At 47.2% G+C, this 16,285-nt stretch overlaps 1 protein-coding gene across 3 annotated transcripts in view; it reads right to left on the reverse strand.

The window, feature by feature from the left end:
- Nucleotides 1-1,483: 1,483 nt before the first annotated feature.
- The window catches only part of LOC132456457 (dedicator of cytokinesis protein 9-like), a 47,009-nt gene continuing 32,207 nt past the window's right edge, over nucleotides 1,484-16,285 (reverse strand). The window contains exons 34-48 of one of the 3 annotated variants that reach the window (XM_060050812.1): nucleotides 15,838-15,953; nucleotides 15,040-15,177; nucleotides 14,211-14,393; nucleotides 13,421-13,534; nucleotides 12,856-13,071; nucleotides 12,015-12,072; nucleotides 10,581-10,687; nucleotides 8,903-9,025; nucleotides 8,221-8,334; nucleotides 6,946-7,092; nucleotides 6,034-6,244; nucleotides 4,520-4,710; nucleotides 3,794-3,894; nucleotides 3,342-3,480; nucleotides 1,484-2,727 (exon numbers count right to left, since the gene is read on the reverse strand). In XM_060050812.1, the coding sequence (XP_059906795.1) occupies nucleotides 2,611-2,727; nucleotides 3,342-3,480; nucleotides 3,794-3,894; nucleotides 4,520-4,710; nucleotides 6,034-6,244; nucleotides 6,946-7,092; nucleotides 8,221-8,334; nucleotides 8,903-9,025; nucleotides 10,581-10,687; nucleotides 12,015-12,072; nucleotides 12,856-13,071; nucleotides 13,421-13,534; nucleotides 14,211-14,393; nucleotides 15,040-15,177; nucleotides 15,838-15,953 (2,075 nt within the window). In that variant the 3' untranslated portion in view covers nucleotides 1,484-2,610. Of the gene's footprint in view, nucleotides 2,728-3,341; nucleotides 3,481-3,793; nucleotides 3,895-4,519; nucleotides 4,711-6,033; nucleotides 6,245-6,945; nucleotides 7,093-7,706; nucleotides 7,930-8,220; nucleotides 9,026-10,580; nucleotides 10,688-12,014; nucleotides 12,073-12,855; nucleotides 13,072-13,420; nucleotides 13,535-14,210; nucleotides 14,394-15,039; nucleotides 15,178-15,837; nucleotides 15,954-16,285 lie in introns of those variants that run through there. The other 2 variants (XM_060050813.1, XR_009525481.1) reach the window with 2 other exon arrangements.

Here is a 16,285-nt window from a genome sequence, read left to right on the forward strand (position 1 = left end):
TCGATTGTTAAGACTCCCATAATGCACTAGGGGGTGTGTGTGTGTGTGTGTGGGAGGTTGTGCATATATCATCCACCGTGAGCAGAAAACAGGCCCATGGGTTATTACCGAGCGTTCTTTATGTGTCATAAACGTAACACTCTGTACTGTGTGTGTATGTGTGTGTGTGTGTGTGTGTGTGTGTGTGTGTGTGTGTGTGTGTGTGTGTGTGTGTGTGTGTGTGTGTGTGTGTGTGTGTGTGTGTGTGTGTGTGTCACACGCACACACACACACACACACACACACACACACACACACACACACACACACACATTGGGGCCGTTTAAGCAGCCTAGTTCTGCTGGCGATTGAGAGGACCCTGGTCAAGTCACTGGACAAGACAGCAAGTTGGTATGGCAGGGTCACAGAGCATTTCTTTGAAAAGGAACAGAGAGCAGAATTTACATATAAAGAAATTGACAATTTAAATGATGTAGGCCGAAAATTTGCTTCCCCTCTTTCAAAGACCAGCCGTGCGTGTGTGCGCGTGTGCGTCATCTATGGTTTTATGATGTATGAACATAATGCGAGGCGGCAGTTTAGACTGATAAGCTGAGCTGCCAACCCAGCTAAAGGAGCTAGGGAAAATGGCTTGCCATAACAGCAGAAACCTCTTTAATGTCTTTAAAGTGGCACTATTGAATAAACGTATGTTTCATTTGGTTTCATTGTCGGCCCACATTTGCTCTCTCACACATACATACACACACACACACACACACACACACACACACACACACACACACACACACACACACACACACACATACATTCATTCAGACACAATTGCAAACAAACATACACACACACATGTGTGTTTGTGTGTGTGTGTGTGTGTGTGTGTGTGTGTGTGTGTGTGTGTGTGTGTGTGTGTGTGTGTGTGTGTGTGTGTGTGTGTGTGCCAAATGAAGACAAGGCAACAAAAATAAACAAAGCGGAGTAACCCTGGAGCAGAACACAGGAACACAGAGCAACAGGCAACACGACAACAACATAACTCCCAGGTTACTATCTCAAATGAGGTCAAACCGGACCTGGCTCATGAGATAAGACATTTAACACGCAGAGATGTGTTAAAGGGAATTGAGTTGAGAGGTTCAAAATAATATAAAAGCTTGACGATGTTGTGCGGTCTTGTTTAGATGGATTTGTTGCTTCCTCATTGTTGATCATTTTAATGGGATTTAAATGTATTTATGGTTCAGAAGTATGCAGCGTAACGTAACACTGAACGATGTGAGGAGATTGTGTTATCAGCTTAGATAGACAGAGATGAAATAGCTCATGACATGTTTTAATTGCACTGATGCAGCAAGCTGAGATTAGCTGGGAGCTTTTACTTTGAAACCTCCAAATGACTTCAATGATTGTTCTCTGATTGGCTAAAAAGTAGGGTTTGCTGTGCGTTTCATGCAGAACCAAATTAATTTAACAATGTAGTGCATTTGTATTTATATAGTCTTTATTAAAAAAGTTTGAGGACATATTTACAAGAGAAGTTAATAGATATAAAAAAGTTATTATTTCAAATCGACAATAAAAAGCCAGGGAGACAGAGAAGATGGGAAATAATCATCAAACCTGTCATTGCACAAAATGTTTTCTTATTTTCTAATTTCTTTGGCAAGAGAGGTCTTCTGTGCAATAGGTCTCGGTATTAGTAGAAAATATTGCACACATTGTTTCTGAAGATATATTCGTGCTATTCAAGATGCTATCCCATGGACTGAAGTAGCTCAGATAAAAAAACTACTTAAAAAAAATACATTGGTCTAAAATAAATTGAAAAATTCTTTGTCTTTTTCTGCATTGGAACCTAAAAACAAACATTATGCAATCTTCTGGGACACAAAAACGAAAGATTAAAAAATACAGTTTATAAACAGAGGAATGTAGTCAATGTTCGATTTAGTAGAGATTACATCGAACATGTAAACCTCTGACAATATCTATAGTTGTAATGCTGTATATATATTACATATATACACTACTGTACACAATAATCTATTTTTAAGGAGTCTTAAGCCGTATGACCAAAACAGTAAATCCATTAATAGCCTGCTAGCACACCTTTTGTACCGCCAGCACTGGACCAGAAAACAGCAGGTAACTGCTGTTTTCGCTGCTTATTTTTAGCCACATGTACGGGAATGAGGAGTGTCTTTGTGTTTTGGATGTCAACAATATTTCACAAAATGATGTTCGTTCAAAAATGTCAGGTAATAAAATCAACTTTTGTCTTAAAATAACCTTTCCTCATTGGTGGACCCTGTCGTTTATATGCATTCCCTGTGAATCTGGCATCCAATAGGGTAAAACTAATAAGACAAATAAAAGACAAATGATAACAACGTATTCGTCTACTTTGTTTATGGGATATTTTCCACCTAATAATTTGTGCACATTTTTCCAGAGTAAACCTATTAGCTTTCCAACAAGTCATCAACCATTTTTAAATTCTGTAAATCGGAGGAAGAATCGGACAACGTATTTTGTCCGGGTATCGCTCTGGGAGGGGCGGGGCTTAAGAAGTAGTGGTCAATCGTGAGTGTTGGAGGAAAAGTCGGGAGGTCAGAGGACGGAGTTTGAGCCGTGTGTGTTAGCGCTGGTCGGGGTGCCGCTGATCGCGTTGAAGATCCCTAGAGAGTCGGAGAGAGTGTTTCTGTTGCCGTCGTCCGTTGGGTTTATCTGAAAAATAACACACAATCCGTTCAAAACAATATCACAAATCAAGGACCGTAAAGGTTACAAACGTTTACACAGAGGGAAAGTACATACAACACGCATCCAAAACAGGTTTCATATGCATTACAATGACTTTGCTAAGCCCAACCAACTACTATAAGTCTGACTATCTTAAATCACTTTTTAATACAGACGTCACACAGATAAGCAGAAGAAGCAGTTTTACCATCCAATCTGTTGAGGTTGAGTGCAGAGGAAGCAGAGGAAGGCGTGGTTAGTAACAAGCATTAGTTTAGTTTCTCCATCACTAACAAATCACTGATAGTTTGATCAGGGTTCATCTAACGTGGCTCCAAAGCACATCAACATTAATCAACATAATTATTTTTACTATTATAATTATTATTATCAATGGGAATGTAATCCTACCAGGAAGTATTATTTTGTTTATTTCCTTCTAGAACGTTGCTTGCAAGTGATGCTGGACAGCTCTCGGCCGTTTATTTCCTGCCAGCTAGCGCACTAGCATGCTAGGCTACCTGCTCGTGCATGATGCTGGACAGCTCTCTGCCGTTTACTTCCTGCTAGCAAGCTAGTGTGCTAGCATGCTAGACTACCTGCTCGTGCATGATGCCGGACAGCTCCCTGGCCAGGTCCCGGTAGCTGGCCTTCATCTCGTCGTGGTACTCCTGCTGGTCCTCCTTGATCAGCCGCTCGTTCACCCCCAGGGCCTGCCCACAGGCGTCCACAAACTGCCTGGATGAAAAAACAGGCAGCGGTAAGTAAATGCTAAATGCATTTGCATTTACCATAGACACTGCAGCCCTATAGTGCATTTATCAAAAGCGCTTTACAATATTGCCTTACATTCACCCATTCATGCACACATTCACACACCGACGGCGACATCCACCATGCAATGCGACAGCCAGCTCGTCGGGAGCAGGTTAGGGTTAGGTGCCTTGCTCAGGGACACTTCAACTCTCAGCTAGGAGGAGCCGGGGATCGAACTACCAACCTGGCGGTTACCAGCCAACCCGCTCAACCTCCTCAGCTAAGTTGGTAGTACCTGAAAACCTCCTTCAGCTGCTTGACCTTGTTGTCCGGATACTTCTTAGCACTGCTGTCGTCCAGGAAGGCTCTGGCGTAGGCTAGGGGCCCGGCGTTGACCTGCAGACGTTATGGGTCAAAGGTCAGAGGAAGAGCCAAGGCAGTGGTCTCAAAGGATCTAGTGTTATCATAATGTAGAAAGGGCAAACATGGCCTCCAGGCTTTGGTGGAAGAGTGTTGTAAACAGGGAATTGGTTAACCTAGGAATTGGTAGTGCTTGGCCCTTGGCCCTTCTATGAACATCTTAACGGTACCAACAGCGATATATTGTTGTTTCTCTTTCCTCTGACAATTATACTTATTGTAAGTCGCTTTTTATAACAGCGTCAATACCCTAAATGTAAATGTAACGTATTTTTAGACCGGATGAAACAAACAACCTTTGAATCCGTCAAAGTAAAAGGGGAGCCGTCACGTTAACGGTCCAACCTCATCGCGACAACGGAGTTCATGACGCAGACTATGCGGGGTCCACAACACGCATGGGACGAGCAGGACCCTCTCACATAAGCAAAATTAGCTGCCCGTGGCGGTCCCCCCATCAAGGCAGTTACAGTCTCAACTCAGGCTTCATTGTCAAGCCTGAGGCCATGCCTCCCCCAACTGTAATCCCAAGAGATCCCCCCCCCCAGGGGTCACGGTTAGGGGGTTTTCGACAGGGGAACGTGGCGGGGGTCCCGCCTACCTGCACACTGACGCTGCCCTGCAGCTTGAGCTGCAGGCGGATCATGTCGACGTCGGGCGCGGCGCAGAGCAGCCTCAGCTCGGCCACCTTGGCGCTCATCTCGTCGATGGCCACCTCGATGGGGCTGAGGTCCGTCTGGTGCTGGTACATGACCGCCACGCGCTTCTTCACATACGGGAAGCAGTGGGTGGCTGGGGAGAGGAGGGGGGAGGGGAGGGGGTTGAGGGGAGGAGAGGAGTGGGGGGAGAGGAAGGGGGAGGGGAGGTAGGGGGAAGGGAGGGGGATGAAGGGGAGGAGAGGAGGGGGGAGGGGAGGGGGTTGAGGGGAGGAGAGGAGTGGGGGGAGAGGAAGGGGGAGGGGAGGTAGGGGGAAGGGAGGGGGATGAAGGGGAGGAGAGGAGGGGGGAGAGGAGGGGGTTGAGGGGAGGAGAGGAGTGGGGGGAGAGGAAGGGGGAGGGGAGGTAGGGGGAAGGGAGGGGGATGAAGGGGAGGAGAGGAGGGGGGAGGGGAGGGGGTTGAGGGGAGGAGAGGAGTGGGGGGAGAGGAAGGGGGAGGGGAGGTAGGGGGAAGGGAGGGGGATGAAGGGGAGGAGAGGAGGGGGGAGGGGAGGGGGTTGAGGGGAGGAGAGGAGTGGGGGGAGAGGAAGGGGGAGGGGAGGTAGGGGGAAGGGAGGGAGATGAAGGGGAGGAGAGGAGGGGGGAGAGGAGGTAGGGGGATGGGAGGGGGGTGAAGGGGAGGAGAGGAGGGGGGAGAGGAAGGGGGAGAGAGAGAAGGGAGTAGGGAAGGGGGATTGGGGGAGAGAGAGGAGAGGGCAGTGGAGGGGAGGGGGGGGGATATGGGAGGAAGAGAGAGAGAGTCAACAAACATGTAGTGCTTGAGGAAATGTTCAGGTATTAACCCCGGGGAACAGGTTGTCTGTATCTGCGTGATTATTGAAAACGCTAGATAGCAGCTGAACTTTGACCTCTGGGAGTGTGGTTTCCTGGCTGAGAGGATGTGTTGTGTCGGGTGTTTCCCATTAATGGTGTCCAACCAATGAGCCAGAAGGAGGGCTTATCAGCTGACCGTGAGTCAGTCACACACCGCCAAGAATGACAATGACGAAATGATGAAATAGAAAAATGACTAGATGAAAAGGTGTCGTGTGAGATAATGGTGATAAATGTACAGAAGATAATTAGGGCCACAGCTCTTGCGTATTAATGCCTTGAAAAATACTGGTCAAAACTCACACATACTCATAGATACTAGTCATTCTAGTCGTACTAGTCATACTAGCCACAAGTGAACATGTGTGTCCTGCTCCCTACTGGTACGAAAACAGTGACAAAAAAGTCAAAAGTTCTGGTTACTTTGATTAAACACAATAACCACACCCAAACATTACAAAACATCAAATACTAACCGACAACAAACTTTCATTTACGACGAAATACAAGGACAACCTGAGGGACAACCTGAGGTGTCTCGGCTATTGAGCCTGGACACGAATCACCACTTTGCCCGGAGCCTTACTGGTCAGCACGGTGCGTCGTTTGCACTGCTCCTCCACACCGCCCTGCCTCTTGCCCGCCGCCGTGAAGGGCGTCTCGAACACGAAGCGCCGGATGTTGTGGCTCTTCTCGAAGTCCGTCTTGCGCTCCTCCAGCTCCTTGTCCTCCAGGTAGGGCGTGACGTGGGTCACCTGGATGTAGGCGTACTTGGCGTCCAGGTCCTTGGGGTTCACCTGAGGGGCGGAGGGGTTGGAGGCGGTTTAGGAGGGTTAGAAAGGATGGAGGAGGTTTGGGGGAGGTTTGAGGAGGTTGAGGAGGGTTTGAGGAGGTTAATGAGGGATGAGGAGGTTTAGGACAGTTTGAGGAGGATTAGGAAGGTTTGAGGAGGTTTAGAAAGGTTGGAGGCGGTTTGGGGGAGGTTTAGGACAGTTTGAGGAGGTTTAGGTGGGATGAGCAGGTTTAAAACAGTTTGAGGTGGTTTAGGAAGGTTTTAGGAGGTTCAGGAAGGTTTGAGGAGGTGGAGGATGGCGTGAGGAGGTTGAGGATGATGTGAGGAGGTTTAGGAAGGTTGGAGGAGGATTTGAGGAGGTTTAGGAGGGTTGGAAGAGATTTATGATGGTTTAAGGAGGTTAAGGAGGGTTTGAGGAGGTTTAGGAAGGTTTGAGGGAAGCTTTAAGAATGTTTGAGGTTGGATAAGGATTGGGGAGGTAGTGTGTGATCAAATAATTTTTAAATTACCTAAAGTAACGCTAGCATTCTCCGATTTGGTTTTATTTCAAACTTCAAATTGTTTTATAAAGTGATGAATAAAGTGATGAATAAAATTTCCTTTTCAGCCAAAGTGGTGATCCTTTTAAAACACACTCACTCACACATGCGCACATTTGTACAAACTCACGCACACACATGCAACCCGACACACCCACACACACACCTTGCCGGAGTCCTGTATCATCTTGACGTTCTCGGGGCCGAACTTGTGTGTGTAGAGCTTGAGGAGCCGCTGGGACACCTCGGACAGAGGGGTGAACTTGGGCTCCTTGTAGATGTACTCCTTGCCGTCCTCGTCCTCGAAGAAGCCCTGCAGGGGAGGAGAGCGGCCAGAGGAGCAGCCGGGCAGGTCAGACGCTCCGGTGGCCGTCCACTACAGAGTGAGGGCCCGCCCCCTCTCAAGCTCTGAGTGACAGGCTGCGGTGGAATGACGGTGGGATGGTTTTTATGGAGGAAGAACAAAAAAGCGGTCTCTTGCTCTTTCCCCATTCATCTCTCTCTCTCTCTCTCTCTCTCTCTCTCTCTCTCTCTCTCTCTCTCTCTCTCTCTCTCTCTCTCTCTCTCTCTCTCTCTCTCTCTCTCTCTCTCTCTCTCTCTCTCTCTCTCTCTCTCTCTCTTCAAATCCCACCCGTACACTTTCTCTATCACCTCCCAGCCTCTCTCACTCTCTTTGATCTGTCTATCATTATACATATCATTATATATTATTCATTATAATGATTATTTTTGCAAATTCTATCACACGACAGACCACAGGAACACTTCAAATCAGGATGAATCTTGAATTCTCCAATTAATCAACAACAGATCTAAAGATTGGTGCAAATCAGGTCGGCCATTCTAAAGACCATATTGATCTGGTTCAGATCATCGAGGCGATTGATTGGTCCGATCAATTACACGAAGGAAGGAAATGCAGAGAACTTTGTTCGGATGAGGCGGAGGGGGGAGAAAGTTCTAGCTTTTTTTTTTACATTCTACTCATGATCGTCAAGCTTCGAAGATGAGCAGAATGGGAGGTTTAAGGGGGACGGACAGACGGACGGACGGACGGACTCGAGGGGAAAAGACAGACATATTTAAAGGGAAAGACGGACATGTGTTTAAGGGAGAGAGGAGCCCAGCCACACCCTGTACTCACCGCAGCCTTGGAGGGAACGGGGGGGAAACAGAGAGAGGCTGTTAAAACACAACACCCTCAGCGCGGCCACGTGCATGTTAGTGCATGTTAGTGCATGTCATACCAGTCCACTTCCTGTTGCTGTCGAGCTACATGCAGAAATTGCACGCTGTACGCTTTGCGCTTGCTCGCTAATTTGTGTCTGTGTGTCTGTGTGTGTGATTGCTAGGGCGTGCGTGTGCAGGCGTGCATATGTGTAACTGTGTATGTGCGCGTTGGCAGAAGAGGGTCCGAGCGGCAGGTGTCTAGGGGTCTAACCTGTCCGAAGAAGGCCACCCTGAAGTAAGTGCCGAGCATCCTCCTCCCAGAATGCATCACTTCCATCACCTTGGTGTAGGCGCGGTGCAGGGTGTCGTATAGGTGGGTCAGTTTCTGCAACACACACACACACACACACACACACACACAAGCACACACACACACACACACACACACACACACACATACGTCATATAGTGACTTGACTGCACCCTGAACAATGAACTACGATATCATCAACAACAGTTGTCATGGATGTGTTTTTTTCATGGATGAGGGTTGTCATGGTAATTGTTGTCATGGACAGACGTGGTTAAAGACGTGGGTCGTCATGAAGGCAGGGTTTCTTGGTGGCGGGTTGTCATGGAAGCGATTGCCATGGTAATTTCTTGTTGTGCAGGTGCGTTTTCATGGAAGGGGGGGTTGTCAGGGAGCGGGGTTGTCACGGATGCAGTTGTCATGGACACAAGTTGTCAAAGACATCGGTTTTCATGAAAGTGACTGTCATGGCCATCGGTTGTCATGGAGATTGTGTCGTCGTGGAGGGGGGGTGGTCATGGACACGGCTTGTCGGGGACGCGGGTGCCACGGCATTGGGTTGTTGGTGATGCTGTCGTCAGGGACACGAGAGGGTCACGGCTGCGGGTCGCCAGGGGAGTGCTGGGAGGGTTTCCCGTGGCACCTCAAAGTCGCGGCGCTGCTCGTAGATGGGGATGATGAGGCGGTAGACGTCGGCGATCAGCTCGTAGCGCTCCGCCTTCCACAGGCCGTCGGCGCACTCCTCCAGGTGCTCCATCAGCACCTCCTACGCACACACACACACCCGAACGCACATGTACACACGCACGCACACACACACAAACACACACAGGCGCACACACACAGACACACAGACACACACATTTACACATTTTCATATCCGCCCGTCTGTAGCAGTAGCTACCCTCAAATGGTTTTGCTAGAATGGTTGAGCCCGTTTACTTCCGGATCGTCTTATCTTACAAAGCGATACACGTGGACGAGCTCCCTCCACCAGTGGAGGTCCCGGTCTCAGTTGAACCGTGGACCTGCTGGCTTCGAGGCGTGTTGCAGGAGCCCCAGTGCATGTCTGCCACAGTGCACACACAGCAGCTGGGGACGGGGAGTGCGTGGGTGGTTTTTATAGAGCCGTGATCCCGATACTACCGTCGTAAAGGCTCTCCGAGCCGCGAGGCTGATGGACTGAACGCTACTCATAAAGCTGTTGATGGGCTTAATGAGTGTGTTGGACGGGGAAGGGGAAGATGTTACTAGATGAAAACGCTTTCAGAATTGCTGTAATTATCTTTAAATTAACTCACAATATCGTACAGTGCAGTTAAAAAGGTCAACAATTTGTGTAAGTCACAGCAAAGTGTGTGCGTGTGTGTGTGTGTGTGTGTGTGTGTGTGTGTGTGTGTGTGTGTGTGTGTGTGTGTGTGTGTGTGTGTGTGTGTGTGTGTGTGTGTGTGTGTGTGTGCGTGCATGATTGCATCAGGGCCTATAGTGCGTAGCTCCGGTGATTCTGATGCCAGATTACAACCTTGTCCAAAGGCAAGCTCAGCTACTGCTCTTCCACGGTAATACATTGTGTGTATGTGTGTGTATGTGTGTGTGTGTGTGTGTATGTTTGTGTGATAGTGAGTGTGTGTGTGAGTGTGCGTGCGTGCGTGCGTGCGTGTGAGTGTGTGCGTTTGTGTGTGAGCCAAGTCCTGCCCCAAAGTCTACAGTACACCACCACGCGACAGACTGATAAGAGATAACATTTTTACTGCAGTACTATTTGCGGATCTAATAATTTTGTGGGAGGAACAGCACTATTAATGTTTCTCGATTCAGATCACAGCCTAATCTGGCATTAAACTGGGACTGTAAAAACAAGCCAGAGTTCACAACATAAAATTGAGTAGAAGTGAGGAACTTCTTTTCATCAGGAGATGAAAAAACAATTTGGGCTAGAAAGCCTAGGTTTGGTCAAACACACAGACTGAGACTAGAATTTCCGTTCCCTAAGAACAACCCTAACCCTAACCCTAACACACCAGGAACCAAAACTAGATATTCGTAGAACTGAATTGAACAGAATAGAACATAAGGGAAAACAACCAAAATGAGATTTAAAAAAGAAACAAACCATAGAGCAACCCAACCGAAACCGTTAGAAAATGAAGAATGTAAAAACAAAATGAAAAACACTTAGAACAGACTTCCAACCAAACTAGACAAAAACAGGACTACAACCAAAATCAGAACCTGGAAGAGAACAGAAAAAAATAGCACTATTCTAGAACCGGAACCGCTACAGATCCTGATAGACCCCAGAACAGGAAGTGGGCCCCCACCTCGTTGAAGTGCACATCCTGCATCCCCACGTCCTCCATCATGGCCGCCTCCTCGTCGATGTTGGGCGTGATGACCCGGAACGCCGAACAGCCCTGCCGGAACATTCCTGCCACACGGGGGAAACACACACACGGGACACATGCAGCGGTCACATGACCCGCCGGCGATACCCTTTGACTCACGACCTCGGACCTCTGAACAGTCTTTTGGAGATGGAGGCCTTATTGCTACTTGTTGGCGCATTTCGGATGGAAAACATTTTAATCAAAATAACGTGATGATTGTGATAAAATTGGTAGATGGCGGACATTAGGTATCGGTCTCCGTTATGCTGGGGGTCGAATGTACTTTAGTAGTAGTGGTAGTGGTGGTGGTTGTAGAAGTAGTAGGAGTAGTAGGAGTAGCAATAGTACTACAGTAGGAGTAGTAGTAGTGTAATAGTAGAAGTAGAAAAAAAATATATGTTATTAAGCCATAATTAATTAATTTCTGACAATTAAAAAAAGGAGGAAAATATTAAATGGACATTGAAACTGAGTGGTCTGCTCGGAGATATTAATAAATGAATCAATATTAATGAAACACTTTGCTGTGGGTCATTTGATGAGTTTCTCAGGTCATAGAGCACCACAGGCTCTGTGTTTAGGCATGCCGGGGGGGGGCTGTATTAAACCACTCTGTGCTCCACATTAAGGTCTGGTGGTTGTATAACATGACAAACATGCATGTTCCCTCAAGGTTCAAACGTGCACAGAGGACTGGCACATGCTCATCGAAGGAAACCCGAGCATCTTCAGCACTGGAACCCAGAGATGACCCTTGGACAAGACCTGTGTGAGCGTGTGTGTGTGCGTGCGTGTGTGTGTGTGGTGGGGGTGTCTGGGTAATATGACTGCAATAAAACGTGTTAAAGTGCTGGCATAATGGTTCCCATTCAACATAATAGCTAGTATGGATGGTGACCCGCTAATGAAGTACTGTAACGCTGATTAAATACATCACACAATACGATGCCATATATCTACATACATTGCTTGATGATTCTCGATGCTCATAATGATGATTATATTGTTTGATAATCTATAGAAAATGTTGTCATCTTTGTATATTGTATCTTAAAAAATATATGTACAATTGATATATATTGTTAAAGTCAAATTTTGTATTTGAGGAAGTTTATTGAAAAATGTAACCTGTAGGCTTTAAATTCAGTTCAATTTCATGAATAGCTAAGATAAACAGTTTAAATGTTTAGTGGGAATCTAGAAACAGGGAATACAGCACCATCTACAGACAAACAAACGCACACACACACACACACACACACACACACACACACACACACACACACACACACACACACACACACACACACACACACACACACACACACACACACACACACACACACACACACACACAGACCCGCTCACCTTTTCTCCACAGGTACTCTGCCACAAGTGCAGCAACATGGATATAACACATGGCCGCCTGAATTATACACACAAACACACACACAAATACACAATGTTACACACACTGTCACACACATTGCCAAACATAAAGTTACACAAACTGTAACAAAGACAGAGCTACACACTGTAGGAGGAATGCAGCACACTGGACAACAACCATTCCACAAAGTTCAGACTACATACTGTACATACAAACTTACATTTGCACCCTCTTTAGTATATTGTACCTCTCCACTTACATAACTCTGCATATTGCAGGTTATAGCAATTCTTTGCTTTAGCACTGCTGGATTTGAGTCTTACATATAAGCTCTTACAATATTATATTGTATATAATATTCTTACAATCACACTTTTCATATAATGTTCAATTTACCTTTGAGAAAATAAATATATATATCATGCTAATATTACTTTCAATATTGTAGCATTTACTCCTTATACTCTTTATGCACTCTATTTTTTTATTCTTATGTTATCCATCATATCTTATCTTATCTTGCCTGTATATCTGTAAAGAACACTACATTTGCACATCTGGTTAGATACTAACTGCATTTAACTGGCCTTTGTCCCTGTAGACTGCATAACGACGAATAAAGTCCATTCTAATCTAGTGGCCTAGCATAGCCTATTGGAGCCTAGCATACCCTAGCGTAGCCTAGCCTAGCATAGCCTATTGGAGCCCAGCATACCCTAGCGTAGCCTAGCCTAGCCTAGCATAGCCTATCGGAGCCTAGCATACCTTAGCGTAGCCTAGCCTAGCCTAGCATAGCGCAGCACGAGGCGGGAGTCCCACCTCGGACAGCTCCCCGTTCTTGTGGTGGATGCGGGCCATGCTGTCCAGCCAGGTCTTGCGGAGCTCTGGGGTGCTGGTGTAGGACTTGGCCAGGCTGTACTGCAGGTCCACCAGCATCTCGGGGTCGTCCTCGTGCTCCTTCATCTGCTCCGTGGCCATCAGCACCGTGCGGATGCGCTTCATCAGGTCCTTCACGTCCGACGGGAACACCGTGTGCTGGGGAGGGACAGGGTGACGGTGTGACGGTGTGTTCCGGTGTAGGGGAGACGTTGCGGTCGTGATAAGTGTTCTAACAATGGGGATCACAGGCCAGTAAACGTTGGAACCCGTGCCTCACTGGGACGTGAATAGTAGGAAGGTTATAGAGGGTGTGTGTGGGGGGGCGCCCCCCCCCCCAACACACCTCACACACTAGTGGAGAGGGTGGTGGAGGTGGAGAAGCAGAAGTGGAGAGGTGGATGGAGGTGGGGGTAGAGGTGGAGGTGGATAGGGAGACAGAGACTGAGGTGGACCGGGGGGTGGTGGTGGAGGTGGGCAGTGAGATGGGGTGCGTTGCCATGGTCACCTTGATGTTCTTGTCTCCGTTGGCGCAGTTGTTGATGATGGAGAGCGACTGCTGGAAGCGGGTCCCGCCGATGCCGAGGACATCAGCGATCAGCTGACTGACGGCAATCACCACCTTGGGAAGCACACACACACACACACACACACACACACACATTAACACACACAGACACTCAATAACACGGTACAATGAAGCGGAAAAAACTGAAACGTAAGACAATTATTATGAGGGGATTTTTGGGTAAAACATAACTTTTACGTCACTTTAAATCAACGCAAATGTATATGAAATCTAAATTATTAGACGTATTTATTATTTATTTATTTTAAGTTTTGCATTTTTATGCTCTATTATAGAGTGAGACAGACAGTAAGGTACGGGAGATAGAGGGGAGGAAATGCAGCAAAGGTTTACGGGCAGGAATCGAACCCGGGTCGCTTCGATCAGGACTGACTTTGATTTGATTTGATTCAAGTGGTATGAGCTGTGAGACGTAGTTTTGACCCTTTTGGCGCTCCATAGGTGTGTAAGGGGCGTACCTGGAGGTGCGTGCACCTGCCTGGCGTGTGCGTGTACCTCCAGGTGTGTGTGTGTGTGTGTGTGTGTGTGTGTGTGTACCTGCGTGGTGCGTGTGCGTACCTGGAGGTGCGTGTACCTGCCTAGCGTGTGCGTGTACCTCCAGGTGTGTGTGTGTGTGTGTACCTGCGTGGTGCGTGTGCGTACCTGGAGGTGCGTGTACCTGCCTAGCGTGTGCTTGTACCTCCAGGTGTGTGTGTGTGTGTGTGCGTACCTGGAGGTGCGTGCGTACGAAGGAGCGGCGGCCCGTGTAGTCGAAGTTGCTCTTCATGAGGAAGTAGAGCAGCTGGGCGCCGTCACTGCGGATGGAGCTCAGCTTGGAGTTGCAGCACTTCAGCGTCTCGTAGCACAGCGCCGCGCACATGTCCGCGCGGCCGTCGAAGAACGTGCACGGGAACTGACACACGCACACGCACGCACGCACGCACGCACGCACGCACGCACACACACACACACACACACACACACACACACACACACACACACACACACACACACACACACACACACACACACACACACACACACGCACGCACGCACGCACGCACGCACACACACACACACGCGCACACACACACACACACACACACACACACAGTCACAACCAACAACTCCTACCTCCCATATAAAATAAACTATATTTATTCATAGAAACCTTATTTATAGAAACCTTATTAACTAAACAAATCTCTAAAATAAACTTTGTGCTGCAAATAAATGTGCGAAACAAATGTATATACAAACACACTCAACTCTTATATATATTCATTTATATTTATTCTAATTACAGTGTACACGCCTCATACCCATTGTCCAGCCACTAACCCAATCATAGGCCTTCACAGTTCATTTATAGATCTCATTAGTTAGTGTATACACATTGTTCCTCAATAGTTTGTTGTAATTAGTAATTTTTCTAATGGTAATTCTCATTCAAAATGGTGTTCATATTTTGCTTTCATCGTGCTGCTTTATGTATTTTATGAACCAACCTCACTGAGTCGCATCCCCTGTTTGTGTGAAAACATCAACAATAGTCTCACCTTGTAGATGAAGGTCCGCAGGGCGGTGAACACCTGCTTGAGGGCTGTCTCTGATTGGGGGATCTGCAGGAAGCACAGGTGCACCTGGAATACCTTCTTCATCAGCGGGTTGTGGCCCAGGTCTGAGCTCAGCTGACTCTGAAAGCACCCACCCAAAGCCCACATGAGTATTGAAGTTACAGCGCTATGCCAAGTGGCGCTGGGTCAATAGAGGGCGCTAGGGCGCCGCCCCTCCGTGAAATAGTCACTTGAAATATATCTGCAGACCATGAATCAACTATTAAAAATACGAAATAAATCAACAGAAATACATAGCGTTTATCCTCGTTTAATTGTGTGATAGACCGTACTTGCCACTGCCAGCAACCATTTAAATGCGTCTGAACGTCAATGATTAGGCAAGTTATTGGTCATTCGAAATAAAGCCCTACTCCAAGTCAGGTGGAATGGGCATAAAGTAGGTCTGTAACGTATATGCAGTGTAAGCTTGTCCAGGCCCTGCAAGTCGGTATGTAGACTATGAATCTGAATGAATAGTAGGCAATAGGTAATTGATTGTGGCCATCCCCAATATGCAGCAGAATACAGGAAATGAAATCTACAAAATTCAAAATATTTGGGGGGAGGACCCCCGACAACATCCTCGATCACCAGCCGCCACTGGGTATTACTCATGTTGACAACTAGTGGGTGGTCCATTCCTGGCCGCGTCTTGATAACACAGGTGAAACTTAATGAGCAGCGGCGGCCATTAAAAAGTGACTTTGGATTGACACCACTCATGCGATCGAACGGCACCTTGAATCCGTTGATGAAGACGCAGAGGGTGTCCAGCACCGTCAGGCAGACCTCTGTCGACACGTTGGCCTCCAGCAGACACTGGTTGCTCACCTCGGGCTCAGAGTGGGAGTACACTAAACACACACACACACACACACACACACACACGCACACACACACACACACGTGCGCGCCCGCGCACACACACACACACAAACATAAACTAGAGCTTTAACGCATCATACGAGTTACAAATAGGGGGTTAGGGCATGCTAACATTGCTAGGAGGAAAATGTGCTAGCAGGCTAACAAGCTAACATGTACTATTGATCTTGCCCATACACATCCATAATAATATTGATTATAAGTAAACTGTTAACAAGGTGGATGAACAGATGTACTTTGTTAATCCAAGGCCGGAAATTAAAGAGTTCAGGTGTGTTGCTTCATCTCCATGTTAAAAAAC

This window comes from Gadus macrocephalus, chromosome 4, assembly GCF_031168955.1.
Source record: "Gadus macrocephalus chromosome 4, ASM3116895v1".
NCBI classification, from domain to species: Eukaryota; Metazoa; Chordata; class Actinopteri; order Gadiformes; family Gadidae; genus Gadus; species Gadus macrocephalus.